Source organism: Natator depressus, chromosome 20 (assembly GCF_965152275.1).
Source record: "Natator depressus isolate rNatDep1 chromosome 20, rNatDep2.hap1, whole genome shotgun sequence".
NCBI classification, from domain to species: Eukaryota; Metazoa; Chordata; order Testudines; family Cheloniidae; genus Natator; species Natator depressus.
The window spans coordinates 1,122,233-1,147,873 of NC_134253.1; the positions used below are offsets into that span (position 1 = coordinate 1,122,233).

The 25,641-nt window shown below is 57.4% G+C and overlaps 1 protein-coding gene across 3 annotated transcripts; it reads left to right on the forward strand.

Moving 5' to 3' along the window:
* Positions 1-10,506: 10,506 nt before the first annotated feature.
* NR4A1 (nuclear receptor subfamily 4 group A member 1) lies at positions 10,507-25,308 on the forward strand. Of its 3 annotated transcripts, none has more exons than XM_074934789.1 (7): positions 10,507-10,635; positions 17,818-18,599; positions 19,929-20,058; positions 20,898-21,049; positions 22,402-22,604; positions 23,044-23,222; positions 24,161-25,307. In XM_074934789.1, the coding sequence occupies exons 2-7, from the start codon at positions 17,820-17,822 to the stop codon at positions 24,415-24,417; spliced, it is 1,701 nt and encodes a 566-aa protein (XP_074790890.1). In that variant the 5' UTR covers positions 10,507-10,635; positions 17,818-17,819; the 3' UTR covers positions 24,418-25,307. The 3 variants fall into 3 exon arrangements, with proteins under 3 accessions (XP_074790890.1, XP_074790888.1, XP_074790887.1); XM_074934787.1 differs by having other exon boundaries at positions 10,518-10,685; XM_074934786.1 differs by lacking the exon at positions 10,507-10,635 and having other exon boundaries at positions 17,526-18,599; positions 24,161-25,308.
* The last annotated feature ends 333 nt before the right edge of the window (positions 25,309-25,641 follow it).

Below are 25,641 nucleotides of genomic sequence, written 5' to 3' on the forward strand. Positions count from 1 at the left end.
TGTGATCGTTCCCCTCTATTCGACACTGGTGAGGCCTCATCTGGAGTACTGTGTCCAGTTTTGGGCCCCACACTACAAGAAGGATGTGGATAAATTGGAGAGAGTCCAGCGAAGGGCAACAAAAATGATTAGGGGTCTAGAGCACATGACTTATGACGAGAGGCTGAGGGAGCTGGGATTGTTTAGTCTGCAGAAGAGAAGAATGAGGGGGGATTTGATAGCTGCTTTCAACTACCTGAAAGGGGGTTCCAAAGAGGATGGCTCTAGACTGTTCTCAATGGTAGCAGATGACAGAACGAGGAGTAATGGTCTCAAGTTGCAATGGGGGAGGTTTAGATTGGATATTAGGAAAAACTTTTTCACTAAGAGGGTGGTGAAACACTGGAATGCGTTACCTAGGGAGGTGGTAGAATCTCCTTCCTTAGAGGTTTTTAAGGTCAGGCTTGACAAAGCCCTGGCTGGGATGATTTAGTTGGGGATTGGTCCTGCTTCGAGCAGGGGGTTGGACTAGATGACCTTCTGGGGTCCCTTCCAACCCTGATATTCTATGATTCTATGGTCTTCCACAGAGAGAGACTGCGGCCCTTCGCAGGCAAAGCCTCTCTGGTCAAGCTGGAGCGCAGCGCGCTCTGGGGACCCTCCCTGCCATGGGCCGAGCCCACAAAGGGGGGAGGCTGCCCCCTGCCTGAATATTGAGTGGGTTTTTCAAGAGCTTTGTGCCTGCCAGCTCCTGGACACCTGTAGTACAGAATGCAAATGAGTGGGGCCTAGTGGTTAGAGCGCAGGGGTGACGGGGGCTCGGACTCCTGGGTTCTATCCCTAGTTCTAGGAGGGGATAGCTGTGTGGAGGGGGGCTCGGACTCCTGGGTTCTATCTCTAGTTCTAGGAGGGGATAGCTGTGTGGAGGGGTGTGACGAAGCGGGACTGTTCTTAATGTTTCCTCTGAGTATTGTGGGGGTGCCTCAGTTTCCCCTATGCAGTTCTTAAGTCTCTAGGGGGTGGGATAAGGGTGTATGATCGTTGCAGAGCCCTAGAGGGCAGGTGTGTGCAGGGGTCTGGACACAGAGAATGGCTGACACCCTGTTTCCTGGCACCTGATGGCCTGGCCCTTCCCCCCTGCAAGGTGAGAGCTAAAGGGCTGGAGAACAAAGGAATCAGGTGACCTCCTGGCCCGGGACAGGGACAAAGCCCAGAGGAGGTGGGGCTGGAGGGGGAGTCAGTTTGGGGCTGGCTGGAGATGTGGAGTGAAGGGCAGACAGGGTTGTCTGGCTCACTGCCCCCCAAAATGGACCCAGCTGAGGGGTCCTGTTCTCTGCACCTACAAACTCTGTGTTAGACCATGTCCCTGTCATCTAATAAACCTTCTGTTTTACTGGCTGGCTGAGAGTCCCGTCTGACTGTGGAGTTGGGGGGCAGGACCCTCTGGCTTCCCCAGGACCCCGCCTGGGCGGACTGGCTGTGGGAAGCACACGGAGGGGCAGAGGAGGCTGAATGCTCTGAGGTCAGACCCAGGAAGGTGGAAGCTGGGTGAGCTGTGTGTCCTGCAGACAGGCTGCTCCCAGAGGAGACTTCCCCAGAGTCGTGCCTGGCTTCATGGGGAGCAGTTCCAAAGCATCGCCCAAGGACTCCGTGACAAGGGGGGCTCGGACTCCTGGGTTCTATCCCTAGTTCTGGGAGGGGGGGGAAGGGAATGGAAATGCTGCATTCGAGGTGGGAGCTGTTAATCTCTTCTCTCTGCAGTCTGATTACAGCGGAGCATGAGACTTCCCACGTGTGTGGGGGGAGGGGAGTCACTTTTGGATCCCACCAAAGACCCTGCTCACCCCCGTGTCCTGAGCCAGCGCAGAGCACACAGTCCCGTCCCCCCCCCCGTTGTGCCTATATATGGTAGTTGGCATGTTCTTGTAAGGCCAGCTGCCGGCTGACGCGAGCATGCACCACCAGAGCGCTGACGTCCCGCGCCAGGGAGGACTCCCCATGTCAGTGTGCGGCTGCCGGACAACGCCCCCGTGGGCCCCATCCATGCCTCTGCCAAGCTCCCGCTCCCAGCCACTTCCTGGCCAAGCCCCTGGTGATTGGAACCAGCTGTGCTGCTGAGCCTGGCTTCCTCCCCACCCCAAGGACCGCAGCGCGCCAGGTGGCTCTCTGCTGCCCTCGCTGCACCTTCGCCTGCACCATGCGTGTCCCGGGGGCTTCTCCAGGGGGACAGAGGCCCCCGAGCCATGGCACCCTGCCTGCTTAGCCGGTGTGTGCCCTGCGGGCGTCAGCCCGGCTTGCTGCTGGGCTCGCTCCTCGCCTGCTGTAGCTGCAGCGGGCAGGGCTCTTGCGCGTCCTGGTTCTTGGCAGTCGGAGCAGCCACCACAGGTGCCTCTGGCACCTGCGGTGCGGATGCACAAGGCCCGGGAGGGGAGGGCGGATACCTTGCAGAGGGGCTGGGGCCAGTGGTTCAGGCAGGGAGCTGGTTCTGTTCTGGGTTCTGCTGGTGAAACCCTTCACTCCGGGGGAGCCATGTTGCTGCTCCCTGCCTCAGTTTTGCCGCCTGTGAAATGGGGGAGAATGTGAAGCGGAACGATGGGCTTGGGGTGAAGGCAAGCCTGCCTGCAGGCTTCTTGCTCTAACCACTGGACCCCGCTCCCCTCCCAGAGCTGGAGATAGAGTCCAGGTCCTGCAGACCCACTTGGCTGGGCTGAGGGCACCCTTGGCCAGCTGCGGCCTCCAGCTCGTTGAAGACAATGGGGTGGGGGAGGGGGGTTCCCAAGATATGGGTCTCTGGTGTCCGTGCATGACAACAGTGATGCTGCAGAGACAGGAGACTGGCAGAGGCAGCTGCCTCGCTTGCCAGGCGTCCACCCAGCTGATCCTGCTACATTCGGCCATCCCACGGAGCACAAACCGCTGACTGAGAGAGAGAGAGGCTTCTAAACCGGTTAAGAGTAAACCCAGCAGCCAACTTGTCCCAGGCCCACCTGCAACATAAGGAATTCAGGCTGGCTTGTATCTTCTGCTGCCAGCCTTGAGAGACCCCCTCCCCCGGCGATGATTTAGCTCCAAGCTGCCTGAAATCTTCCTCTTCCTGTGCCCATGATGGGTGTCAACGCGGGGTTCTCGCTGGCCTGTAAGCGGTCGCTGCTGTTCGAGGCGCCGTTCTGCAGCTGGGGCAGGAGACCCAGCACGCAAAGCTCCCGCACACGCAGCCTTGGGTCATGCCTGAGAGGCTCTGAGAGTCCAGTGCTCATGCTGCACTAGGTTCAGCTCCTGGCCCTGCTCCCCGCTTCCTTGGGCAGACCCCCAGCTGTAAACCAGGGTGGCAATGGTGCGTATCGACCTGACCTGGGAGCGCCTAGGGGCAGTTTGGTGTGCTGTGTAGTGCAGCGTCCGGCCCCACAGGGCCCAGGTCTCCCCCAGCGGCCTCTCGGGGCTAGCGTGATGCACCTAGTGATCAGGAACTGGACCAAATGGCTTCTCAGGTGCGCGGTGGGTTCCCCGCCCGCCCTGCTGGGGACTCTGAGGGAGCGGAGAGCCAGAACCTGCTGCTCCCCCGCAGAGCGTGCAGCCCGCAGGTGAGGCCCTGGCTTGGCAGCAGGCTAAGGAGACAAGTGGAGGGAGCCGCACCCAAGGGAACTGACCTGGGAGGGGGAGAAGCCGGGAGGCTTTAGCTGTCTCAGGGACCAGGAGTTCCATACCCACATGCAGCCAGGCAAGGCCTCCGTCTTCTGAAGGTGCTAACGGGCGCTGCCCAGCTTTGGACTCCGTGGGCCTGATTCTCAGAGGTGCTGAGCACCCGCAGCTCCAGGTGAAGTCAATGGGAGCTCAGCACCCTCTGGGAGCTGGGCTCCTCAAACCTGGGGCCAGCGCGGGAGCCCCTGCTGGGTCAGCCAGTCAGCTCTCCCCCTTACTCTCATTCATCTGCACGAGCGAGGATGGCACAAAATTAACACACTTCCAAGATCATCTTTCCCTTGGTTTCTCTGGTGGAGGCGGTGCGACTCTGGGGCTGCTGCCAGCAGACACGAATGTTTCCATTTCCCCAGCCAGGGTCCTTCTTGCTCGGAGGAAACTCCGCTGGGACCCCCTGATGCATCATTCACAGATTATTCCTGACCAGGCGGGAAGTGCGCTTGGCCGCTGCACTGACACTCCCCAGCTTGCTCGGAGAAGCAGCGACGTGAGTGAACTCCCCGACCTGCTGCTTGCCTGGCACACGCTGGGTAGCATGTGAAAGTGGGCCAGGAAATCCGACGCGGTGTCACGGTGTGCCCGTCGGCGGGGTCCCTCTGCTGGCTTGTCTTCCTTGCTCTGTGGCTTGTGTGGGTGACTCGGAAACAGCCCGGCAGCTGCCCACCCTGCCTGCATGGGCCCATTCGCTCCAGGAACCACAGTCTGCAAACGGCACTTCAGCACTTTTGTGATGGTCCAAAGGGGTAAGAGAGGCAGCCGCTGGGACTGGCACCCTCTCTTTGCCCTACGCTTCCTGTACTGCAGACGAGCTTCCTGGGTACGCAGCTTTCCCTGGGGACAGGTTATCGCAAAAAGTTCGTGTGCATCCCTCTGTGCAGCTGCTGGTCCCAGAGACAGGAGCCTCCTGGCCTGACCCTCAGAGGCCGACCCTCTGTGCCATCAGTCAGCCTCTCCTGCATTTCCAGAAGCCAGGGGAGTTTGAATTCCCTGCGCCATAGTCCTTGGCATCTCTTAGCAGCAAGACCACTCCTGTGCCCCGGCTGCCCATGGCAGTAGGGACAGGACTTGGCACCAATGTGCTCGCCTTTCCATCCAGGGATTGCCAAGTGCTTTAATCGGGTGGGTGTTGTTAGCCGTTCCCCACAGATGGGGAGACGAAGGCACCGGGAAGTAACTTGCCCAAGGGTGCCTGGCAAGTCTGTGGCAGAATGGGCCAGGGGGCTAGTGGCCCAGATTTTAGAGTCCATTACTTTTGTGTGCCAGACCTCCTTAAGGTGTCCAAAGGCACCTTAAATTAGTGACGATTTCTGAAGACATGAACCTGATCCCGGCTCTTATTGTTCGACAACACCGCCTCCCTGTGTCACTAGTCTCCGTCTAACTCCATGAGACTAGCCCCTGTTTGCCAGAAGGCACCAGATGGCGATCAGGCCACTATGCCTTCGGATCCTAGGCCACCTTTGAACTGATGCCCTGGCAGTGAAGAGTTCAGAGTCCCTGTTAGCCACCCAGCTGTTAGTGCTCAGGTTTCAGACACATACATCCTGAATCAAAGCATCCTCTTGGGAACATCCCCTGGCAGTCAGACTCACCAAGCTTTGGTTCTTTGGAGCCTGATACTTGGATACATCTCATTTCTGTGGTGGATTTCTGTCATCTGAGAATTGCAAAGCCTCTTATGATTAGCTAGTAAGTCTTCAAATCCCATCTCCTCCCCCGTGAAACGGATAAGTATTGACCCCATTTTAGGGACGGGAAAACTAAAGAATGGCGAGACAAAGAGAGTTGCTCAGTTCAGTTATCCTGCGTCCTAGTCAGACAATCATTAGAGATTCTGGGCACCCCATCTCAAAAAAGATAGAATTCGGAAAAGTGCAGAAGGGTCTGGAACAGCTTCCTTAGGAGGCGAGGTTAAAAAGACGGGGGCAGGTCATCTTAGAAAAGAGACGACTGAGGCGGGATGTGATAAAGGTCGATAAAATCAAGCATGACATGGGGAAAGTGACTAGGGAATTGTTATTTACCCCTTCGCATGCCACAAGAACCAGGAGTCACCCATCGAAATGAATATTCCTCAGGTTTAAACGAACAGAAGGAAATATTTCTTCACATAAAGCACGGTGAACCTGTGGAACTCATCGCCGGGGATGTTGTGAAGGTCAAAATTATCACTGAGTTCAAAGAGGAAATCAAGTTCCCGGAGGATAGGTCCATTGACAGCTATTAGCTAAGGTGGTCAGGGACACAGCCCCCTTCTTTGAGTGTCCCTAACCCTCTGACTGCCAGAAGCTGCGACTGGATGACAGGGGGGTGGATCACTTGCTGATTGCTCTGTTAATTCCCTCTGACACAGGATACTGGCCTAGATCAACCATTGGTCTGACCCAGTCTGGCTGTTCTTATGTATTCCTGGGAATGAACCCTGCTGCTGTCCTGGCCAAATTCCAACTGTTCTAATTAAATTCTGCCTCTTTAAATCCCTCCCTGCATGTTGCATTTTTCCTGTATTAAATTGTTGCCCTCAATCCACCCCAGCGGTGGCTGCATTCTGTTACGCCCCCATTCTCCAGGAGGGGACCTGCGTCATAGCGACTCAGTGATTTGCCGAAGAGTCTATGGCAGAAGTGGGAACCGAACGGCAGTCTCCTGAGTCCTAGGTTAATGCCTTAACCATTGCTCCACCCTTCCTCTCCTCCGTAGCCAGTGCTCAGAGTGGTATCTCTATCGGAAGCCCCGCAGCACAGTGGAAACATCTGGCTTGGACACACACTCGGCAGACAAAATAAACGCCATGACCTATTTACTTGCTAAGGGTTAAATTCCACCCGCAGTTAAAGCCATGTAACCTCTAACCCTGGATGTATATTTAGCAGCTTGTATATCAGAGGCTTCTGCATTTCCCTCCACCCTGCGCTCTGTTCCTCATTTTGCCTTTTCCTTATTTACCGAGAATACGATTTATTTATCCAGCGTAGGGCCCTCCTGAGCCAGTGGATTGGAACCGCTGGAAGGATCACCCAGCGATCCAGCCCACAGACACATTCCCCAGCCCAGCCGCCCTGGGAGGCCAGCCAGGAACTTAGCACAAACATGTAATAAAAACGCATCTCCTTACGCAGTTGCTTTTATAAACGTGAGCATTTAAACAAATCCAGAGCTTAGGCTAAAAATATTTTAACAATAGGAAAATGCATAAATCTTTCCAGCAGCTAACTTACCAATCTGTGAAATTCTCCTTTCTGTCTGCTGGACTGGTGCTGCCTTAGCAAACCAGGGATGGGCCGCACCGTGAGAGGTGGTTGGGCAGAGAAGAGGGACCCCAAGGGGGTAGATTTTAGAGGGATTGATCCTGCAAGGTGCTGTGTGATTTCTGCAAGGCCAGTGAGATTTGAGGGCATTTGGTAGCTCAAAGCATGCCTGGAAAAACCTCCTCCTAGAAGTGATTCTGCATCCTGGCCTTGTCTACACACTGAAGCTGCAGACCAGTGTAGCTAAACCGGTGCAAACCACTGTGTGGACGCTCTTATGTTGCTTTAAAACTGGCCTGTGTCGGTTTAACTTACATTGACGTTTACCAGTATGAAATGGGTTTAAATCGAATTAAGAGCATCCACACTGGGGTTTGCACCAGTTTAACTAAACTAAACTGACGTTTACATGCAGCTCTAATAAATGGAGACAGGTTTGCGTGTGGAGCTGACTGAGGGCTGGGATTCTCTAAAGGAGCAGACGGTTTTGGACCCCTGAAATTTCTTGGCTTGTGGGCCCCCAGCACTCCTGTGAAAATGAAGCAAGGCCTGTCCCTGAGGGGAGGGTGTATCACAGGTTCACCCATCGGGACCAGGCTGGTTAGTGGCTGAGTATGCAGACCTCTGTGACCTAGGGGTCTCTGGGAATGTAGCTGCTGTGGTTAAAGTGAATAATGGCACCTTTTGACTGGGCTGTAGAGACTGACCTCCGCATGCAAAGCTGGTTTGGATCTGGAGCTAAATTTAAAGGGGGTGTCAATATTTGCACAATAGAGGCCTCACTGCTAACTGCAGCCATTGGGCGCTCTTCGAACACAAGACTGTAACAGTAAGAACTGGTTCTGTGCCAGCGGGGTTGTCTGAACCCAGATCCAGACTCCCCAAAGCAGGCCAGGAGCTAGGGTTCTGGTTCTCCCAACAATTCCCCCGTGGTGGCTGAAACAGTGACTTGGGCCAGGGCCACACGTGCGAGGGTGACTGCTCTGGCTCATCTGTCCCCAGAGCCAGGCTGTGTTGTCTTTCTGTTGAATTTTGTGATTGCTTTCTGCTCTCAATGGCACGTCACTGGATTTAACTGGGGCCAAGGAAACCAAACCCTGCTCTCGGTTTTGTTCTCAGGGGCTTAGCTGTTTTGATGTCCAGGCTCCCAGAGCCCTATGGTATTGGATTAATATTTTCTCCTCTTTGTGCGTCTCAAGTTACAGGAAAGGGAGCTGGGGTCTGTTCCCCTTTCACCAAGGCCTTCGCTTTACTGTACACGCCAGCCTCTTGACATTTCAGGGTGGCAGCCTGCAAAGAACTTGGCTCCTCCTTTTCTGGAAAGCCCAGCTCCGTCGCATGCAGCATGAGGGAGAATCCCCCTTAGCCCTTTGCAGTGTGGGGTGAATGATAACCTGGCAGCAGTTCTGATTCTATCCAGCAGAAGGCAATGGCCAGTAATCATAGGAGCCTAGTCTGCCTAGTGTGGGAAGGGAGCACCCAAGCAAGCTCGAGGCAAGGCTAGGGAACAGCCCACAGGAGGGGTGGACTCTGGTGCCCTCCCTACCCCATAAAGCAGGGGCTGGGGGTAGAGGAAAGGGCATGGGGACAGCCCGAGGAGGGTGGAGACACCAGGGCTGGGGACAGCCCAGAAGGGAGTGTGCAGCCTGTGGAAGACGGCTGCACGGGATCCTGGCATGGTGGGAGTCTCCTCCCCGCAATGGCAGAGGAGGGGCTCTGGGTTGTCTCGGGGGCTGGGCTCTCAGAGGAGCCAGGGCCATGTTCCCTGTGTGACTTCAAAGGGGAGAGAAGGACTCACCCATTCACCCTGGGAAGCGAGAGGTGTGGGAGGCCACGTGCTCCAAGCTGACCTAGTTTTTCAGAATCCTCCATAACCCACAGCCCTAGTTCCCCTCCCACCTTTGCGTGAACTCGCAGGGTTTCCACAGGGCTTTCCGACACCAGGCGATGAGCCCGGTGCTGCAGAATCCTCTCCCAGAGAGAAGGAACAGGGAATTCTGCACAGCCGGAGTTGCCCTCTGCGCGGCGGGTACTGAAAACACCGCTTCAGTGCTGCCGGGCTAAAGCAAGTGCCAATGTTGATGACAGATTCTGTATGGGGGTAGCACCTGTAGACCCCAGACTGGGCCGCTCTCCGGCTAGGCAGCGTACGCACATTTAACAGAAAAGATGGGCCCTGCTTCAGAGAGCTTCTCCAATGTGGGCAGCATTAGCAAACCAAAAGCAACTAGAAGTGAGCCCAGGTTGGCAGAATATCCCAGTTGCATTTCAGAGGGGCGGGAAACTGGAAATTACCCCGGTTTTGCAAAATGTTCTAGGTGACTTTTTTTTAATTTGGAGGGCAGTAAGTGTAAAGAGATCCCAGTTTTGCAAAATATTCTGGGTGTGTTTTATGGAATGGGGGCAGTAAAACTCTGTGTGAGAGTGAGTGAGAGAGAGAGTGTGTGTGTGTGTGTGCGTGCAACCCTGGGGGAGCTTAAAAACTTGCTATGTGAAGATCAACCCGTTCAGGCCCCAATCCTGCACTAATGCACAGGCTTAAATTTAAGAAAGAGTAAATCCCTTTGAAGTTAATGGTCACATGCTTACTTTCAGCCTCTGCAGAAATGTTTGCAGGACCATAAACATTGAGTGAGATTTGCAATAAACGTTCATTCAAGGTATAGGAAGCACCCCACATAAGAGTTAAAAAAATGAAGGCAGTTCTTAAAGAGTGCCGGTTTTGTATACCTGGAGGCAGCCCTAGAACTGTGTGTGTAAGTAATTTTGCAATCAAACAAGGCAATTCTCGAATCCCCTTGCCTCCCTGCCTTTCTGTAGGGCACTCAGCGAGCAGGGACCCCTGGCACTGAACGTAAAGCAGGGCTTAATTTGTGCCAGGGCTGAGCCCCGCACCTCTGGCCCGGCTGCATCAGTTATGAATGTAAAACGCTTGCTTGGGCCCGGCCCCTCTTTCCTTACACATTAAGCCCTGACCCAAAGTAGGGTGACCGGACGTCCCGATTTTATAGGGGCAGCCCTGATTTTTGGGTCTTTTTCTTATAGAGGCTCCTATTTACCCCCCCCCCCCCCGGTCCCGATTTTTTACACTTGCTGTCTGCTCACCGTAACCCAAAGTAGCTTTTAAAAATACAGCCCTGGTGACAGTTGGCCCCCGGGCTGCCTTTGTTTTGACAATAACCCCCCCCCCACACACACACACACACACAACTGTCCACTTAAATCTTTCCACCTGTGAGTCCCTGCCCCCTCCACCCCCCCCCTTTCTGTTTTTATTCCTCCTGGCTGCCCCCACTTTGGCTCTTTCTATTCCTGGCCCCGCGCCCCTCCCCCTCCCTGCCCAGGGGGTCTATTTTTAGCGAGGGGCAGCGCCGGGCTATTTATAGATCAAACAATTCTAAGGCCTGCGTCAATGGAACCCCGTGTGCGTCACCCGCCCAGACATTCCAGCCCGCCCCTCCTCCCCGCCCCGCGGGGACCGGAAAATTCCGCCCCTTCGCGCCTTGTATGGCCACGGCTGCAGCCGGCCTTGCGTCAAAGGGTCCCCCCTCCTCTGGCCCCGCCCCCGGGCCGTGCGTCACAGAGGGCTTAAGAGGATCTCCCTGCGCAGGGCTGGGAGCCCCAGTGCCGCTCCGAGCCCGTCCAGCCGCCGGGCGCCTCCGGTGCAGCTCGCCGCCCGGGGCCTGGGCAGAGGTCCCCTTGCACCCGGGTAGGTGGATTACGCGGCCCCCGGAGCGCTCCGGAGAGTGGTTCCACCAGGTGGGAGTGCGGGCTGGGCTGGGCTGGGCTGGGGGTCACCTGGCCGGTGGGGCGGGGCGGGCTGGGCTGGGGGTCACCTGGCAGGTGGGGAGCCGCTGGGCTGGGCTGGGCTGGGCTGGGGGTCACCTGGCAGGCGGGGCGGGGCGCGGCGGGCTGGGCTGGGCTGGGCTGGGAGGGGGGGGTCACCTGGCAGGTGGGGAGCCGCTGGGCTGGGCTGGACTGGGAGGGGGGGTCACCTGGCAGGTGGGGAGCCGTGGGGCAGGTGGGGAGCTGGGGGTCACCTGGCAGGTGGGGAGCCGCTGGGCTGGGAGGGGGGGGTCACCTGGCAGGTGGGGAGCTGTGGGGTGGGTGTTCCTGGATAGGCGGTGGAAAGGGGGAGGGATGTTGCTCTCTTCTGTGCAAGGTGGGATGGAGGCCAGAGGCGCTGGGGGGGCGGGGGGCGTTCCTTTCCATCGAACTGGGCGCCTTTAAAGGCTGCATTGGCATTGTTGGTTTTTTTGGAGTGTAAAGTTGCAGGAACCCGACCTGGGAGTTGGGGCGGCGCTCGCAGGTGAGCGGGGTGTGTTTCCAGTGGTTTTCTGTTTCTAGTCTTGACTGACATTGTGCTGGGGGGATGGCGGCTGCAGGGACAGCGTCTGTGCTGCGGCTCTTTGCTATTTGAAAGCAGCTGTGTCCCTTTTATTTGGAGGGAGGTGAGGGGGGCCCTTGAGTTGGCGGATCAGGTTTGATACTGTGTGTCACACTGAGGGACGGCTGTGTGCCAGGGCTGTGCAAGAAGTGACAGTGGGGCAGGATTGCTGTGGGCATATGGCAAAGTAACAGGAGCGTTCCACCGGCTCTTTAAAACCCCTCTGCAAATTACCACCTTGCCTGTGTCCAGAGCTCTGTCCTCCTTTCCCTAGTCACCTTGGCAGGCTGGCGCTCGAGTTCCTTGTTTTGCTGTTTTAAATGCAGTGCTTAAAGTGTAAAGTGGGTGCTGCAAGGGATTGCAGACCTGGCCCAATCAAGAAGGTTTTAAATGGAGTTGAGTCTCTGAGGGGCTCACTTTTAGTGTTGTGTTAGCAAAGCTGCTGCTCCCAGGTTAAGATAAACCCCCCACTTTTTTCAGGCTGTTTTAAATGTAATAAGTTGCAACTAATCCTTCTACTGTCATTTGACACTGCAACATAAACACACACCTCTGAAATCCCCTGCCTTTAGCAAGGCATCCAGGAGGGTACTTTAATTCAGTGGTTCTCAGAACTGTAGGTCGGGACCCCATTTTAATGGGGTCGCCAAGGGCTGGCAGCCTTGCTGGGGCCAAGGGCTGACGGTCTGAGCCCCGCTGCCTGGGGCCAAAGCCCAAGGGCTTCAGCCCCTGGGGGGGAGGGGGCACTCAGGTTACAGGCTTTGGCTTTGCCCCCTCCCCCCACCAAGAAAGGTGGGGCTCCGGCTTTATCCCTGGCCCCTCTGCAGGGGCGGCAGAGCTCAGGTGGGCTCAGGCTTCCGTCTCCCCTCCTGCCTGAATAAATCTGTTCATCATTAAGGTGCCACCATATGCCTCGTTGTTTTTGTGGATACAGACTAACACGGCTGCCCCCTGATACTTGGTCTCCTGGGGTTGTGTAGCAATTTTTGCTGTCAGAAGGGGGTCATGGTGCAATGAAGTTTGAGAACACCTGCTTTAATCAAACGATCAGTTAATTGGTTTTGCACATATTATTTTGTGTTGATGATTCTGGATGCCAATGGGGACCCTGCTTTGACCTGTGAGCAGAGCTGCTATAGAACGGCAAACTTTGAGTGGACTTTCTGCTGCGTGGCTGGCCTAGCCTCTGAACAGAGCAGCTGTTTGGGGGGGGGGTTTCTTTCTTTCTTAAATAAAAATAAAATCCCTCTGAATTTTGACATGCAAAACAACTTGGCACCAGCACGGTGCAGGGGAGCGAATCAGGAAAGGCCCCATCTTGCTCCCTTCTATATGGTTGCTGAGCCTGGATCCTGCTGCTGCGGGGGAATGCCGTTTCTGGACCCAAGCAACAGACGCAGCTTTGCCTTCAGACACCTGGCAACCAGATTCACCAGCCAGGCTCCGTTCGTTTCTAACTCGCTGAAAGGCTGGCAAAGCCAATTTGCTGCCACCCGGCGGGAGGGGAGGCGCTCTTGTGCTTTGGCTGAAGACCTGTGAACATGGTGCTGTCACGCCCGTGCAACAGTATCCGATCGCAGGGGGTAATGCATGTTTCTGGATACCACAGGGAGGAGCACCTTATAGATACTCGTATCAAAAATTAACAGGAGCCATTATGTGCAGCACCTCCCGGAATCAGGCTACAGGTTAGAATCCTAGTAGAGTAGTTTGAGAGAGGGGAACCGATTCCGCTCTCATTTACACTGCTGGAAACCAGAGCGACTTCAGTCGTGTTGCTTCACGTGTACGTCGGTGCAACCAAGTGCACAATCCACAGTGGATGGTCATTTTTGAAGTATGATCTGGCAGACTGCAGGGGGCTCATCTGAGGGATTTTTATATTGCTTTAAAACATCATAGTCTATGTATCCGTCTCTCTAGGGAGAATTTTAAAATGCGGGAGGAAAAATAAATTTGTATAACCAAGCAGCGCCTGCGAAATCCTGAGTAAGCTTTAATCGTCCAGAAAATCAACTGTTCCTGTTGACCCTTCCCTTGCAATTTTTTAAAACACAAGCTGTGAAGGGGTAGGGTGACCAGATGTCCTGATTATATAGGGACAGTCCCAATATTTGGGGCTTTGTCTTACATAGGCACCTATTGTCCCCCACCCCCTGTCCCAATTTTTTACGCTTGCTGCCTGGTCACCCTATGAAGGGGGGAGAGAATATTGACAAACCTTGTGAGCAGGCTAGGTCGGGGCGGGCTGAGGTTATTTTGTCCTTGGTGGTGGTGATTTCAACTCAAAGCAATTTGCATTTAAAAAAACCCCAACATCATAAAGGCTCAGTGGTGTGTAGCGTTGTCGGGTTGCTATAGCAACAATAAGCTAATGCAATTCTTTCTGTTGATGTGACTACTGCGATGGCAGAGCGGAGGTGAGGAACGGGTGTAGATGGTAGTAAATAGTGTGTGAGTGGGGGGGTGTCCCTCTGCTGGTTAGAATTAGAATGACCCAACTGTGTGTCATAAGCCCTATACTGACAACAGCTGATGGCTCAGGCAGCTGGAGCTTGGCTGTATGGAGCACAGGTGCCCTGAGTTTTCACTCTGTTGCCGCTCATGAGTTCTGAATGGGTCTGTTACACAGCATAGTGACCGCTCTGGCCGGGTGCATAGTGTGTCTATATAATGTCTGTCATCCATAATGGTGGAAAATACTGGTCAGAACACTAGGACTAGAGGAAAGCCGTCTGTGTCCATTGTTACTGATTTGAGCACCCTGCGTGCATGCATTCCCTGTGCTTTTAGCTGGCACAGCTCTTCTACCAAAGAGAGGGCAGCTGGGCTCTTTGCCCTCGGACACCAGGGCCAGATCCTGGTGCTGCTGTAAATCAACCTTGCAGAGACTTCTTCCTATTATTATTATCCCAATTCTTCATCTGGGAAAACCAGGACCAGAGAGTCCCAAGGGAGATGTGGGAAATAAACCTGGATCTCCTGAGTGCTAGGTCGGAGCCTGACCTGCCAGGCCAACCCTTCCTTGCAGCTAAGGGGACGCCAGCCTGGGCCTCTGAGCAGAGAATGTCGTTAAACTGGAGCAAAGCCGTCTCTGTTGAGCTACGTGGGGCGTGAGTTTGTGACTTGTGGCTGAGGACAGTGGCCCGCTGATGCTGTTAGTTGTATGTGGATCGATCTTTTTAAATAACCGGGCTAGGTCCTGAAGTCTGTTCTCAAAGCCAATGGGAGTTTTGCCTGAATAAGGAGCAGCTGGCCCCAGAAGAACGTTGTAACCTTGTTCTGATGGCGCAACCATGTCAGCGCTGCTGGGAATTCTTATGTCTCCACATTCCGCCGTCCTTTACAGGCCATTAAGGACTGCTTCTCGGCCAGTCAGAAGATGACCTTTAAAGGTCTGCGATATGAATTACATTATCGTCTTGCTGCAAGGGTTACTTCTGTCTTGGCTTTCAGCTTGACCGGGGACTCTGGTTACGTCTCTCCTCTATATGGCCCTGTCTGCTGTTCCAGCCCTGCTACTCCCCAGGTTGAGAGAGGGAGGCCGGCATGTGTCGGAAAGGAAAGCGGCACGGGTCAGTTACTAGTTCTGCACCACCAGTTCTCAAACACCTCCTCTCCCGCTGCAGATTCAGTGTGAGAACTAAGAGCAAGGTGGCTCGTGGGGGTGGGGGGCTGCATGGGTCCAGATGCAAAACGCTAAGTGCTCAGCAGCAATTTTCAGCCTTTCCTCCCGCCTGGGAAATGGCAGCTTGCTTGTGGGTGTGAAAGGGCCACGTGCAGAGTGCAAAGGGCAACCAAGCCTGTGGACCAGGAGACCGGGGCAGGGGCATGCCAAGCCAACAGAGGTGTCTTTTGGTCACCCTGGGGGAGAGAGGGTGGTAACATGGAACCGGCCTGATGGGGCACCGTGCCCTGAGCCCAGCATGCACTGAGCCAGCCTGCTGGTCCTTCTGCTGGCCAGCAGCTCCTTCAGGTGCCCGGAGACGGGCACAAAACTCTGCCCAGTGAGGGGAGCAGGTCAGTCGGGGGGCACTGGGACGGGCCTGGAAGATCAGGGGGATAGGTTTGCAGGGACTCTCCTGAGTGTGCCCTTGCCACGGTGTGGCAATGGGGCAGCTGGCAGGAAGGGCAGAATGGCCACACATCTACAGCCAGGCCTGCTGGGCTCTCGAACGAGTGCAGACACAGGACCTGCTGGGCTGGGGTGCCGGACGCCTGGGTATCCTACGGTGTGGCCCTGTGCAAATCCCTTCCCCTCTCTGTCTGTCTTGTCTGCCTTTGGGGCAGGGCCTGGCTCTTGCTCTGTTTGTGCTGTGCCAGGGCTGCCAGGATTCTGCTCATCTGCTTCGAGCTATGTGTCTGGGAGGCACCGCTCTGTGTCCTCGTCCGCCATCTGATCGCAGCCCTGATGCTTTACAGAGCTGCCAGCTCAGCTTTGCTTGGCCTGTTCGAGTCAGAACGGCACAGAGAGGCATCCAAAGTGGCCTCGTTTGGTGCCGGTGGAAGTCGGTCGCTCTCTTTGCTGGCTGCCGGCGGGAGGGAATGCAGCAGAGATGCGCTCCGCTATGGAGTTTGGGAGGCAGGAGTGTCCGAAGAGCTCAGGCGAGCGGGTGCATAGGGCCTGGGGGGAACTTAGCTTCCTAGCCGGGTGATCCGGGAGTCTGGCCCGGGCTGTATGTTTGGTTCTTGAATTAGGATCAAAAGTCTGCACCTGACACTCCCACCCAGGAGGTTTGGTGCCCAATATTTTGGCCCAGCAAACCTTCCTCACCAAGCCCCTGGGGTGGCGAGGCAGGGCCAGCCCAGGGCCCATTGGCAGCTCTGCGATTCCCTCTGTTTGTGGGGACAGCATTTCAGGCGATGGCCTTTATGCCCGATGAGGCCAGCTCAGAACGACCTTTCCTCGGACGATCACAAGGCCTCTGCTCCGCCATGTGACTTTGCCTTCAGACCCGTCTCCAACACTAGCCAGTTCTTTAGCTCGGCTCCAAACACCCTGAGTGCAGTGTTGACAGCCTCAATTTACGCTGCTCCATGGCTGCGAAGGAGCTGGCTGATGACAGGCCGGTGTGAGATACAAGCTTGTCAGAACAGCCTTGTCCTTGATTCCTTCTCACATACCAGGCTCACTGCTTCCTTTGGTGAATTCCTGTCCCCATTCACTTGTCGGGTCACTGGGGCCAAGGTGGGGGTTGGCCTTACACCTCGGTTCCTGGAGCCCCCCAGGGGCTCGTGCAATGCCATTGACATGGGTGGAGTTAGTCCTGATTTACACCACTGAGACAGAGGCAAGCCCCCACCTTGGAGCTGATGCTTCTAGCAATGTAGACATCAGCAAGCGGGTGGATTTTGGTTGAGCTTGGTGAAATTTACCTCCATGGGCTTTCACCCCGAAGCGCCTGGTTTTAGTCATATGGCTGTCCCCCGGGACCTGCAGTTCCCGAGTTCATGCAGCAGCAAGCCCCATGCCGTGCTCAGCCAAGGCACCAACTTCGGGGAGCAGAGGGGAGCTCAGCCTCCATGGTCCAGCCAGTCCTTGGCTTAGGGCCCCCCAGAGGGAAGGGCAGGGGGACCAGTTCATGCCAATCGAGGATAGAATTTTTCTCCCCGTTGTGATCTGGCCAGCCCAGAACTGCACTGAGACTCGGCCAGCTCCTCTTGAGATCAGGGCCGTTAGTTATTGTACAGCAAGTGTTGCTAACGTGCCACCCCTGTGGTTTTAGGCCTGTCGCTCTGTTATGCTGTAGATTACAGGAGGGACTGGGTAGGTGCTGGGGAGACAGGCCCTCCCCCAAAGACCTCACGGGGTAAACACAGGCGTGGGAGGGGAGATAACTTGCCCAAGGCAGTGGCTCTCAATCAGGGGTACGCATACCCTTGAGGGTATGCAGAGGTCTTCCGGGGGTACATCAACTCATCTAGGTATTTGCCTAGTTTTACAACAGGCTGCATAAAAAGCCCCAGCGAAGTTGGGGCAAACTACGGTTTCATACCGTGACTTGTTTGTACGGCTCTGTAGACCGTACACTGAAGTGTACGTACAGTGTTTATATTCCACTTGATTTATTTTATAATTCTATGGTAAAAATGAGTGTCAGCCATTGTTCCGTAACAGTGAGGCTGGGACACTTCTGTATTTTTATGTCTGATTTTGTAAGCAAGTTGTTTTTAAGTGAGGTGAAAATTGGGGGTACGCAAGACAAATCAGACTCCTGATAGGGGTACAGGAGTCTGGAAAGGTTGAGAGCCACTGGCCCAAGGCATCTGAGCTGGGACTAGAAGACAGCTCTCCTGGTTCCTAGTCTGGTGCCTTATCCATGGATTGCTCTACCCCCCTGATCAAAGGCTAGATCCCGTCACCCGCATGGCACATGCTGCTCATCTGAGCTGCTGCCCCACACAAGCGCTCTGCCCGATGAATGGGGAGCCGTGGCCTGGTGAGGGGGTTTGATTCCAGCCCATTGTTAAGTCCTCTGCCTTTTCCTTTGCTCCCTTGCTCAGAGATGCCCTGTATCCAAATGCAGCATGGGACCTTGCCTCAGAGCGGAGGGCCCTGTGAGCGCTACCCGGCAGACTTCCTGACTCCAGAGCTCAGCAAGTTCACGATGGACCTAGTCAACACCGAGATCGCAGCCACGACCTCCCTGCCCAGCTTCAACACCTTCATGGATAACTACAGTGGGGAGTTCGACACGTTCTTGTACCAGATCCCAGCCTCCAGCCAACCCGCCTCCTTCAAACTCGAGGACTTCCAGGTGTATGGCTGCTACCCCGGCTCCTTCAGCAGCCAGCTGGACGAGACCATGTCTTCGAGCGGCTCGGACTATTACGGCAGCCCCTGCTCCATCCCGTCCCCGTCCACCCCAGGCTTCCAGACCCCACAGGTCCCAGCGTGGGAGAGCTCCTTTGGGCCCTACTCGCCCACTCAGAACTTTGAGGGCATGAGGCCCTGGGCGGAGCAGCCAAAAAGCAGTTCTTCCCAGCCAACCTTCTTCTTCGGCCCCTCTGCTCCCAGCCCCGGGGTCCCCCAGAGCCCCCTCAAGGTGCCGCCGGCCGCCGAGATCTTCGCGCTCTCCCAGAGCTCCCCGGTGGGCTTCTCTGGCCTGTCCCTGGGCCAGACCTCCCCACACCTGGAGAGCCCCGGCTTGATGGACGGCTCCCTGTCGCCAGCGAAGACGCGCAGCCCCGGTGCCAACGAGGGGCGCTGTGCCGTGTGCGGAGACAACGCCTCCTGCCAGCATTACGGCGTCCGCACCTGCGAGGGCTGCAAGGGCTTTTTCAAGGTACGGGGCTGGGGGTGGGGACGTGGGGCTGGGGGAGACCCAGGGCAGTGCCTGGGAACCCACAGAGCCAACGGCCTCCCTCGCCAGCAGGCAGACCCAGAACCTCCCCACTTTGCCCGCAGCGTGTGGCCAATCTTGCTCCCAGATGGGCCCCAGAATCCTTGGCAGCCAACGCTGGGGATTCTGGGACGTGGGTAGGGTCCCCTGAGGGAGCCCCGATGGATGTGCCGAGTGAAGGAGTCTGTGGGTCTCCCCTTGGCCACTCTGCATGGGGCAAGCCCCTCTGCGCCCCTGACTGGGCTTGGCGTGTGTGCAGCTGTGGACAATGTCCCACTCACCGGTGAGCAAGGGCTGGGCAGAGCCTGTGGGCAGCCTGTCGCCCCAGGCCAGCAGTTCAGAGGGTCAGGAGGTGGCCGGGAGCTGGGGCTGACCTGGGTGCTGCAGGCAGGGTGCAAGAGCTAGTGGAGACGAGATTCTGGCGCCTCTCCTCACCACGGCATCTGAGCCGTGGGGATGCGGGGGGGGGGGCGGGAGAGTGTCGTGCAGAGAGCCAACGCCAAGGCCCCCGTTACGCAGAGCACTGGCCTGTGTGCGCAGCCCCGGGGGCCGGGCCCAGAACCACCGGCCACGTGGGAAGATCTTGGTGGCTCTGGTGGTTTCCCTCCCTTTCCCCTCCCGCCCTTGGGCCCTGATTCGGCCTGTTAAGCACGTGCTGCCGGGGGGTGGAGTGAAGCCTGGGTGTAGCTTGCTGAATCGGGACCCATGTGCGTAGGGAGCGGGGCCGGGGGATGAGCCCCGTGGCCCAGGGTCTCCAAAGCAGCTAGTGACTCTGGCCCAGAGCCAGGCACCTCAGGGAGGCCTTGGGTTGTGCTGAGACCCAGGCCCCTTCGGGGAGCAGCTGCAGTGCCTGCATCGGGCAGCGCGGGCTCTGAGGGGGGAGAAGCCGTGTCTGGTGTGGAGAGGGTGGCGCCGAGCCCCGGGGTTGGGGGCGGGACAGGGGAATCGGGGCCCGGAGGGGGCGACCGCTCAGACCAAGAGCAGGCAGTTGAGTCTCCCCCGATCCCTGCCCGCAGATGGGAGCGTGCAGGTGTGCTGGCTGTCCGGGCACCCCGCCGGGAGAGCGACGTGTTCCCTTCCCCCTCGCGTGTCCTGGGAACACGGCCCCTCGGATGTGAAACTGGGCGCCGTGGGGCGGGGCCGCTGCTATAAAAATACCAGGAGGACAGAAGAGCTTTTGTTCCATCCGGGCCCGGCCCTGGGCACCCGGGATCTCGTGCTCCCTCTTCGCCGGAGGCTGATGCGCTCCCTTGTTTCTCCTGCTCCCTGCAGCGCACGGTGCAGAAGAACGCCAAGTACATCTGCCTGGCCAACAAAGACTGCCCTGTGGACAAGCGGCGGCGGAACCGGTGCCAGTTCTGTCGTTTCCAGAAGTGCCTCGCCGTGGGCATGGTCAAAGAAGGTACAGAGCTCGACACGTGGTGTCCCCCTGCCAGGCTGGCTCTGGCTAGGCCAGGGCTTAGGGCAAATCCCGGGGCGGGGGCACAGGCAGGAGAGCACCAGCCCAGCAGCCCCCATAACAAGTCCCGTGTGTTCCTGGCAGCTGAGCCCTGCTTTCGGCACCGCTCCCTGCTATCCCCGCGCCAGCTCTGCGGCGGCCCAGTACACCTGGCTGCTCCCTTGTCCCCAGGTGTGTTGACTTGCCCTCCTCCAGGCCCAGTCTCGTGCTGCTGCTTTCTGGCAGCTCCCACCAGGTAGCACCCCTCACAAATGCTCGCTTGCCGTTCCGTGGCTGTGATTCCAGGCTGGATCCAGAACAGGGTGGGCTGGGGGGGAGACGTGGCTGGAATCTCGCAAGGAACACAGGAGCTGTTCTTGCCAGACTTGGACCCAAGCGGGTGCACACGTCCCCAGAACCATCCAATCCCCAGATTGCCCAATGTTCTGGGGCCAAAATGTTGTGATTTCCCCAGCCCTGCCCCCAGCTCCTTTGTGCGCCTGCAGCCAGTCCCCAGCCGTGTGCCTGGATCTGTTTGTGCATGCCGTTCCCCTGGGATGGGATGTGGAGCTGCCCCCACCCCACTGAGTCTCTTCCCCATCCCAGTGTCCCATTTGCTATGAAAGCTGCTCGCTCGGGTCTGGCGGCAGTTAGGTAGCATTGCTTTTGCCAGTGCTTGATGTGCTGGGGCAACTTATCTGTGGGGCCAGGGGGCTGCTTAGAGCCATGACGGGCTGCCCATTGCAAAGGGCCAAGCTCTGCGCTCAGATGGTAACGTCCAGCCCCCTTTTCTCTCTCCCCAGTGGTCCGAACGGACAGCCTGAAGGGGCGCAGAGGTCGGCTCCCGTCCAAACCCAAGCAGGCCCAGGACACCTCCCCCATCAGCCTCATCACGTCGCTCGTCAGGGCGCACATCGATTCCGTACCCAGCGCCACCAAGCTGGACTATTCCAAGGTACCTGCTGCTCACAGCCGGGGGTTCAGGGTCCTGGGGCTCCTGGAGCAAGGGCGCCCCCGAGGGCTGGCTCCCAGCCACCCCCCCAGCCCTGGCTGAGATGCTGGGTGCGGCAGCCGCTGCCTGGGAAGGGAACCATGTGCAGCCCACGTGGTCAGTGGCGTTTGGGGAGGCGTAGCCCTAGGGCCTGCGGGCAGTTAGAGAAGGGGTCCTGGAGCCCTCGCCATCTACAAAAGGCTGCAAGCTCCGGTGCTGTACGACTGCGGCAGCATTGTCTGCTGGCTAGTGTGTGGGGCACACGAGGTTCTCTTCCCAGCTCTGGGAAGGCAGTGTTATCCAGTGGTTAAAGAGCTAAGAGGCAGGACTCCTGGGTTCATTCCCCAGCCCTAGGAAGGGGGAGTGAGTTGGAGCAGAGAACCAAGAGGCAGGATTCGGAGGTTCTGTGCCAGGCTGTGCCACCTCCTCTCTGTGCCTGGCTTGTCCCAGGGGGCCAGCCATGCCCTGCCTCATTACAGGGCTTCCTGTGGCTTGGGAGGCCTCTCAGGCTCTCAGAGGAAAGCAGGTGTCGAAGTGCACAGGGCAGTGTGTGCTGACCACACACTCAGGCTTACCTGACCCAGTCAGCTTCCCCCAGGCATGCACTGTATCTAGCGCCTAGTCCTGGCTGCAGGACTCCTCGGTTCTCTTTTGGGCAGTTGTGTTGTCTAGTAGCTAAAGGGGGCTGAGAGTCAGGACTCCTGGGTTCTCTGCCCCGCATTCTGCACCCAGGTGGATTTGTCTACACAACCGAATCCCACCAGCCTTGTTTCTGAGCCTGTCGTTGAATGTATCCAGCAGCTGGAGCTTTGGGTTCCGACCTCGGCAGTGAAATGCCGGCTGGCCTGGAGGCTCAGGGACCAATCCAGCTCCTTTCATCCAGGGAGCTCTGTGACCTTCAGAAACAGGAAACAATTAACCCTCCCAATGCCCCAGCAAGTTAGGGGCTATCCCCATTTTACTTGGGGGAAACTGAGGCACAGCAGTGCAACCGATTGCCCAAAGTCACAGAGTAAGCCAGTAGCAGAGAACCCAGGAGTCCTGACTCCCAGCTCCCCTCCCTTTAACCACTAGGGACACTCCTTCCTGCAGCCCAAACGAGAACCCAGGAGTCCTGTTGCCAGTGCTAGGCAGCAGAAAACGCCCAGGCCCAGATGGGTGCGGGTTCCTGTCTCTCTGCTGCTTATTCGTTAACCTGGAGGGTGTACAATGGCTTTGAGAGACGCAGCCCCGGCCACTCTCATGGGACTTGTACTGCGTGGACCGAGGCCCGGCCTGTGGGACGCTAACCCTGCCCCTCCTCGTGTGCTCGGCAGTTCCAGGAGAGTCTCTCCTACCAGTTCGAGAAGGAGGACTGTGTGGATGTGCAGCAGTTCTACGACCTGCTCACCGGCTCCATGGACGTGATCCGCAAGTGGGCGGAGAAGATCCAAGGGTTCCAGGAGCTCCCCAAGGAGGATCAGGACCTGCTCCTGGAATCTGCGTTCCTGGAGCTCTTTATTCTCCGGCTGGCCTACAGGTAACTCCCGCTCTGCTTCGTAACCCACCCAGCCCTGTCCAGAGCCAGGTGGCCGCTGGACACCGAGATGAGACACGGGGTGGTGATGTGGCAGCCTGGGTCAGTGGGCTAGGGCACGGAGATCAGGACCTTGGGCAAAACCATCTGCCGTTAGCGTTTCAAAGGAAGCTGTGACTCGGGTCATCCCCTCCACTCAGACAGCCCAGCTCCACTGTCCTGTGGTGCCAGAGTGTAGGAACGTCAGACCTGCAGCGCAGGGCCCCGAGTGCCTGGCTAACCGGGCCGGGATCCTGGCTGTCGTCACCAGTGCTCCGTTCTGCTCATGCTCCCTCTGTTACAACTCTGGTTTCTGCTCTGACCCCACTCTGCTGCCAGCAGAGCCCCTGGCCTGCCCTCCGTTCTCTCCTGACCGCGTGTGGCTCTGCCCTGTCCCTTGCAGGTCGAAGCCGGAGGAAGGCAAGCTGATCTTTTGCAACGGGGTGGTGCTTCACCGCATGCAGTGTGTGCGGGGCTTCGGGGAGTGGATCGACTCCATCCTCGAGTTCTCCCAGAGCCTGCACCGCATGAGCATCGATGTCCCCTCCTTCTCCTGCCTCGCGGCTCTCGTCATCATCACAGGTGGGGCGGTTTGCACCTTCCTGCCACGCGGCTGCTGGGGGAGGGATGGGCAGCTCTGGCCACTGGACTGGGAGCCAGAGGGTCTGATCCTGGCCCGGACACCGGCTCCCTCTGTGGCATTGGGCCGGGGGGTTATTGCACTGCACACGCAGGTGGGCGCGGTAACGTTCGGAGAGCCTTCTGCGAGCTGTGACCAGGGTCTCCACGGAGCAGCGGGTTTGTGCTGTGGGAGAAGGCTCAGGAACCCTACGTGAGCCGGTTTCCTCCAGCCACTGGCTTCCTCCAGCTCTCCGCTCCCCAACTCTGCTCCTCCAGGGGCGGAAGTCGCTCTGACCATTATTAACTTTCAGGAGTGACTCCTGATTTCGGCACAGAATGAGATTCCTTAGAGGGGCCTGATTTCCAGAACGTGCTGAGCACCCCCTCTGACAACCAGGCCTCAGGAAGATCTCGGGCGGGGGGGGGACACCCCAAATCCCTAGGCAGGCCTGGACAGTTAAGCCTGTTTGGATCCCAGCAGCCCCAGAGGCTGCAGACGGGGGCTGAGGCTCTGTCAGGATCTCCTTGTCTCTTTACACCAGGCGTCCAGCAGACCACAACCCGGCTCAATCAGCAAGGCATACTGGGGCCCTGGAGCCTGTATGTACTCCTGCCCTTTTCCCAGCATGCCTTGCCATAGCCTCTAATTCCCAGGGACCGCTGAGAACGGCAGTTCCCAGAGTGCCGTACTGCTCAAGGAGGGTTTTGCGTTAAAGGGTGCAGAGCGAAGAGATTGCCCGCCCTTCGGGGTGGGTGAGACAGACCAGGGACTGGGGGGCCGTTCAGGAGAAGGCAGCAGGAGCGCGAGCCTGCTTTGCCATGGCCCAGCTGTGCACACCGCACCCGGGCGCTGGGATCTAGCCCAGGCCGGGAGTGACCGCTCCTCCCCTCCTTTCCAGACCGCCACGGGCTGAAGGACCCCAAGAGAGTGGAGGATCTCCAGAACCAAATCGTCAGCTGCCTGAAGGACCACGTGACGTCCACCGCGAGCGAGCAGACCCGCCCCAACTGCCTGTCCAAGCTGCTGGGCAAGCTGCCGGAGCTGCGCACGCTCTGCACGCAAGGCCTGCAGCGCATCTTCTACCTGAAGCTGGAGGACCTGGTGCCGCCGCCTCCCATCGTGGACAAAATCTTCATGGACACGTTGCCCTTCTGAGGGGGGTGCAGCCCCCCAGGACCCGGAGGCCCCCACCGCGGGGAGCTCGCTCGCTTTGTAAAAGGGGAGTTTTGACGGACACGTCTCCCCCGTGCGCGGAGGGGGCGGGGGGGCGATCAACGGAGCATTTCCAGAGACCGGGTGGGGGGCGAGCCCCACTGCCATCTGGGATTGCGGGGACTCGTCGGAAGTGGGCAGAGCCCTTCACGCCTCCTGGTGGCTGACCCGCACTCGTCCTCCGCGTCCCGTGTTGTGTACCAAACCCATGGATCGCGACGTAGCTCTCTGTGGAGAACCCCAATGTGCCTTTTGGGTGATGCACTCAGACGCCCAATATCCCTGTGCCCACAGCCCCCCACCCAGCCCCGGCTCGCTACTCACCGCTTGCAACGGCTGGCGCTTCACCATGCTGGGTAGGAGGAGCTGGTCCTGAGACATGCGCAGGGGTGGGTTTGTTCTGAGTGCCCTGCCCTGCCCTCCTGCTGCATCCTGCAGCCAGGCAGGCATCATGCCAGGAGCGGGCTCCTCCGTCCCCAGCTGCCGGAACCAAGCCGTTTCCAGACCCTCCCAGCGGCTTCTTGCCTCACTTGTGCTTTTGCAGCGGTGCCCACGGAGCGATGGACACGTGCCGCGGGCATGGCACACGGGATGCTTCACGCCTGTCCGCTGCAGATACGTCTCTTTGTAAAAAGACAAGCTGTAAATAGATGGGGTTTAAACCTTGTAAATACAGCTGAGAACTGCAGAGGCAGCGAGAGACGAGAAGGGGCGCTGGGAGGGAGACACCTATTTTGTTCTATCCGCTGACAACCACGTGGCTTTCTGTGCCTGGGAGGGCTTCCTCTCCCGTTTTGGACTTTTCCTGTATATAAACTTGTACGTAAAACAAAAAATCAACATTTATATTTGTGTATTTTTTCGGGATTTACCATATGTGACTTTTTTCTGATTAATATATATTTAATATATTGAAATAAAAAACATCCAGGTAGCCGTACCTCTCTCCCACTTGTGCCATACCGCTGCGGCTGGCAGTGGGGATCGCGCAGAGCCGCTGGCTGGTTTGGGGCTGCGGCCCCCTTGCACTGGGCCCTGTATGAACGGAATTCATGAGACCAAACGTTGGGATACAGAACCTCCTGCTTCAGGGTGGAAGCTGGTCTCTCTTCGGGAACGGCATGAGGCCTTGCGGGGGGCAGATGGATTGCATGTCTGCCAGCTGGG

Excerpts from the sequence above, each read along its gene's own strand:
- NR4A1 (XM_074934786.1), top strand. The coding sequence starts at position 17,736 with ATGGGGAGCCGTGGCCTGGTGAGGGGGTTTGATTCCAGCCCATTGTTA. Across the intron at positions 18,600-19,928 it reads GCTGCAAGGGCTTTTTCAAG|CGCACGGTGCAGAAGAACGC; the intron begins GTACGGGGCTGG and ends TGCTCCCTGCAG. Across the intron at positions 23,223-24,160 it reads GGCTCTCGTCATCATCACAG|ACCGCCACGGGCTGAAGGAC; the intron begins GTGGGGCGGTTT and ends CCTCCTTTCCAG.